The 4,352-nt window shown below is 56.8% G+C and overlaps 1 protein-coding gene across 2 annotated transcripts in view; it reads left to right on the forward strand.

Moving 5' to 3' along the window:
* The first annotated feature begins 154 nt into the window (after window positions 1-154).
* Samd4a (sterile alpha motif domain containing 4A) overlaps window positions 155-4,352 on the forward strand; it is a 216,422-nt gene continuing 212,224 nt past the window's right edge. The window contains exons 1-2 of one of the 2 annotated variants that reach the window (XM_031361918.1): window positions 155-357; window positions 1,589-2,204. In XM_031361918.1, coding sequence (XP_031217778.1) covers window positions 2,009-2,204 — 196 coding nt within the window. In that variant the 5' untranslated portion in view covers window positions 155-357; window positions 1,589-2,008. The remainder of the gene's footprint in view (window positions 358-1,588; window positions 2,205-4,352) is intronic. The other variant, XM_031361919.1, reaches the window with a different exon arrangement.

Below are 4,352 nucleotides of genomic sequence, written 5' to 3' on the forward strand. Positions count from 1 at the left end.
CCGCCGCCCGCCGGGCCCGGGGATCCTCCCCCTGACTCCCCCGCGTGCCGCCGCCGCCGCCCGGGTTCCTCTCCCCCCGCTCGGGCGCTCCCTGCCAAGCCCATGATGTAATGGTGTATGTTAATCAGTAGCATGTGGGGAGCTCCGGGCGGCTCAGTCCTTCGCGAGCCGACACTGGAGGCAGCAGTGGCGGCAGCGATAGCGCCCCGAACCCGCCGCGCTGCCCTCTCCGCGCGCCGCCAGCCCCGACGGCATGGCCCGCAGCCCGCGCTCCGAGCGCCCCCAACGCCGCTGATTGCTGCTACGGCCCCGGACCCGCGCGCAGGGCCCCGAGCCGCAGGGATGAGCTGCGTGGAGGTGAGCGTCCCTTCTACTGCCCCGGGCAAGGCACCCAGTGGTTCCCTCCGACCCTTTCCAGGGGACCTCGCTCTTCTACCCACAAGTTCTGGGTGGCAGATGCTGGAAGCGAGCGGCCCCCAGAGGGGCCGGGCGGTTAGTGTCTCCTCGCCGCGCCACGGGAGCTGGGATGGGACGAGCCCCTGAACCTAACTTTTCTTCTTCGAGGTCCGGGGGTGGGGGTGGGGGGGCGTGTGCCGAAGGGAGGAATCTGCATTTCCCCTGGGGACCGCCCTGCCGCCTGGGAAAGCCGAGCTACGGGCTCCCGCGGTCTCCGAGTATGGCTTGGCGCCCCCAACCGCATCGCCTTGGGCCTGGGACCCGAGGGCGAGGACACTCCGGCCCGCAGGCGGCGGCGGGGACCGGGGGGCAGGATGCCTAAAGCACACGCGCGCGCACACACACGTCTGATCGCCGTGGGCTAAGCAGGCCCAGGAAACCTCCCGGGTGGGCTGGCGCGGCGCTGGGGAGTGAGGGCTCTGACTGAGCCGCGCCGAGCTTTGCATAGGGAGAGTTTATTTTTGTCTCGGGCTGTCGCTGCGGCTGCTTCACGGCCTAAATCCAGAGGGGAGCCTGGCGGCGGAGATGCTGGCTGTTGCTGTAGATGGAGCTGCAGCCGTACGGCAGCTTCTCCGGGAGGAGGAGGAGGGAGGAGGGAAGAGGGAGGAGGGAGAAGGGAGGAGGGAGGAGGGAGTGAAGGAATAGGAGGAGGGAGGAGGAGGACGAGGAGGAGGAGGAGGAGGAGGAGGAGGAGGAGGAGGCTGGAACCCTGGTTGCCTCTGTCACCGCCTCTGCTTTGCATTAGCCCCCACCCCACCCCCGCGCCCCTTCGCAGCCGCATTGCAAGTTTTCAGCGCGGGGAGGATCTGTTGCTGGTGCTGGCGTTCGCAGACACAGCCCCAGAGGCCACTCCGGGTGGGGTGTGCAGGGAGCACTTGCGGGTCACAGCCGCAGCAACAGGAAGCCGCGGGGTCTCCTCCCGCACCTGGGAAGGAAGCTGTGCCATAGCTCAGCTCGCGCATCCGAGTGTGGAGGGGCCGGCTGGAATTTAGGGGACTTCCCTTCGCGGGACACCCCCCCCCCCAGCCTTGGCTTCCACACACCCTCTATCGGGCTCCCTCTCAAGCCCGGATCCCCTAGACGCTCTAGTCCGCGTGCGGAGGTCTCACTGCAGCTCTTTCTGTCTTCTCAGTAGTGATTACCGCTTGGGAATGCGGGTGTGAAGGGTCCGAGCTGCCGCCCAGCGGGGAGGAGACCCCAGGACGCCGGAAATCACCATCGTGAAGCTACGAGAAAAAGGGAAAGAGCGATCTTCATTCAGTTTTGTGCCTTGTGAGGGATTTACATTTTTAATCGCTATTTTTTTTTTTAAATATCTCCGTGCTACTGTCTGTCATCGTCTCTGGAGAATCAACCAGAACCACCGAAACGTAACTGAACCGATAGAGAGAGGAGAGCGAGGCAGGAGCAGAGTCAGTACCTGCAGCGCCCGGGCACCGGAGACCTTGGAACCGGAACGCGTCTCGGGAGGCCGCGGGGCTGCGGCTCCGCCAAACTTTGGGGCGGGCAGGAGCGCCAAGAGGCTTCGTAGACGGAGGGCGGCCCCCTAACCATGATGTTTCGCGACCAGGTCGGGGTGCTGGCGGGCTGGTTTAAGGGCTGGAACGAGTGCGAGCAGACTGTTGCGCTGCTGTCGCTGCTCAAGCGCGTGAGCCAGACCCAGGCCCGCTTCCTTCAGCTCTGCCTGGAGCACTCGCTGGCCGACTGCGCCGAGCTGCACGTCCTGGAAGGAGAGGCCAACAGCCCGGGTAAGTGCGCGGCCGTGGATCCCGCGGCTCCCGGGGAAGCCAGTCTCCCCGCCTCCCGCCCGGGCTCCGCCCCCCGGCCTCCACTCCGTGGGGACCTGGTCCTCACTGGCCCCGGGGCTCTGAGCATCTGCTTTGGACCCGATCCCTCTTCACTTCCCCTGTCCGCTTTGGGGCTTTGACCATTGTGAACTCCTTAGTCTATTCCGTGTTGTAGCTACGGTAGCATGAATGATTGATTTTTCTCTCCTGCGCTTTCCTTGGAAATAAGTAAGTCAGGTCACGTAGAGTCTGGATTTTCTGCCACCCCCCCCCTCCCCACCCAGCTTCTTTCGGGTAACGTGGCTCGCTGGCTTTCAGCAATACACCAGGAAGCTCAGGACTGCCCCTTCAGTCGCCGAGCTCAGACAGGCTGTAAGAATACCTGAAAATGCAATTTTATTATTCATTCTCCTTCAACCCCCACGGATAGCACTGTTTTAGAGGTTTGTCTTCCGAATAATACGTAGGTGACGCTATAGGCTGTCAAAATGACATTTGCAGCAGGGCTGTGATGTGGCTACACTTACTGGTCATGACGTTATCCGCATTGATAAGAGATCTTGTGGGAAGACCAGGCATGGATTGGGCTCCAAAGCATGTGGCTTTTGTTGGGAAACTTTAAGAAACAGAACAGAATTGTTTATTAGTAACCTTTTAGTATTTACAGTCAAAGCAACCACTATAGAAAGTAAATACAGTCGGAACGGTTCCAGCGGTTTGACATCTGCCATTATGGGTGGTGACAGACTCAAATTGGAGAAAGGAGAGGCTGGAGATGGGGGGGTGGGCGTCGTGGGAGAACCTGGCGATTTGTTGAGGGGGAGGCAGGGAAATTCTTTGGTTCTTGCTGCTGCAGGAGGGTGAACAGAGCCCCCAGTGTTTATGCAGAGTAAAGAAGGCAGGGTCCTCTTCCAGCTGTTCTATGTTAGCTGTGAGTCTGCAAGACTCCCAAGGGCTGGGTTGCCATTTGTTGACAAGGTCCAGTCCAGGACAGTAGGGACTGGAGGTTGCTGAAGTGAGTGAGCCTTCAGGACAGCAGAGGAGGGCCTGTGGCTTCCTCATTCCTCCTGCCTGATACAGCGCTTGTGATGCGGACACACTAGAATGGGATGTTTCCTTATATAGACTCCTAGGGTGGAAGTGGAACTCGAAATCCTGCAGGCTTTTTCCTGACTGCGTCCAAAGGATCCTGACCTGCCAAGTATGGAGGGTCATTCTGAGGGGACTCCACTGAGCTCCGGCCTGGCAGCCCAGCTCAGCTACTCAGAAGGGCACAGTGGCTGGGCCCCCTTGCTGAAGCTTGAGTGCCACATTTATAAATAGCTGAAGGCCAGCCTCCTTCCTCTGGGTGTAGAAACATGACGGGGGTAACAGATCTGCTCGCCTTGCTTCTATCCTAATGTCAAAGCATAGCTTTTCACCTGCTTAAACTCCTCTTTCTTTGGATTTGAGAAACAGGATTATGTAAACTTTTCCTTTTGTAGAATGCAGAGGATCTAAGTACAGTCATTTATGTCCAATGCTTTGACTTCAGGAAGCCCTGGGTCTGGTTAAACTAACAATAATTTGTCTTTATGTTACTCAGATGTTGGTTCAACATTTCTTCCCTTTGAGTAGTGGAGAGGATTCCCCCCCCCCCCCAAAATAGAGTAGCTATCAAGTCAGTAAGCAAAGCAATTAAATGCATGATATAGAAATAAGTGGCTTCATTTAGACATCTTATAACTTAACAATCAAAAATAATTAAAATTATGTCTGCTTTTGAGGCACACTTCATAATTTTTCTCTTTTAAACTTAAAAATATTTATGTACAAATGTCTACCAATTTGTGCTGCTAAATGATATAGAAAAATAAAATATGAAGCCATTGCATATGATGATAGGAACCATTTTCTAGCTTATGGGTTAATCTTTCAACCTAAATATTTTGCCTACCTAGAAATCTTTCCTCCTTGTTTGGCTGTGTGGCAAGAGCTGTTGAGGGAGGTGAGTGACATTTTCCAACCAGAGGATGGAGGATAGAAAGTATCCAGATGTGTCCAAGCATTTAGCCAAGGACCAGGAAGCAGGGTTTTTTTTCTAGATACAACTCCTCCTCCTCCTCCTCC

The sequence above is a fragment of the Mastomys coucha genome, unplaced genomic scaffold, assembly GCF_008632895.1.
Source record: "Mastomys coucha isolate ucsf_1 unplaced genomic scaffold, UCSF_Mcou_1 pScaffold9, whole genome shotgun sequence".
NCBI classification, from domain to species: Eukaryota; Metazoa; Chordata; class Mammalia; order Rodentia; family Muridae; genus Mastomys; species Mastomys coucha.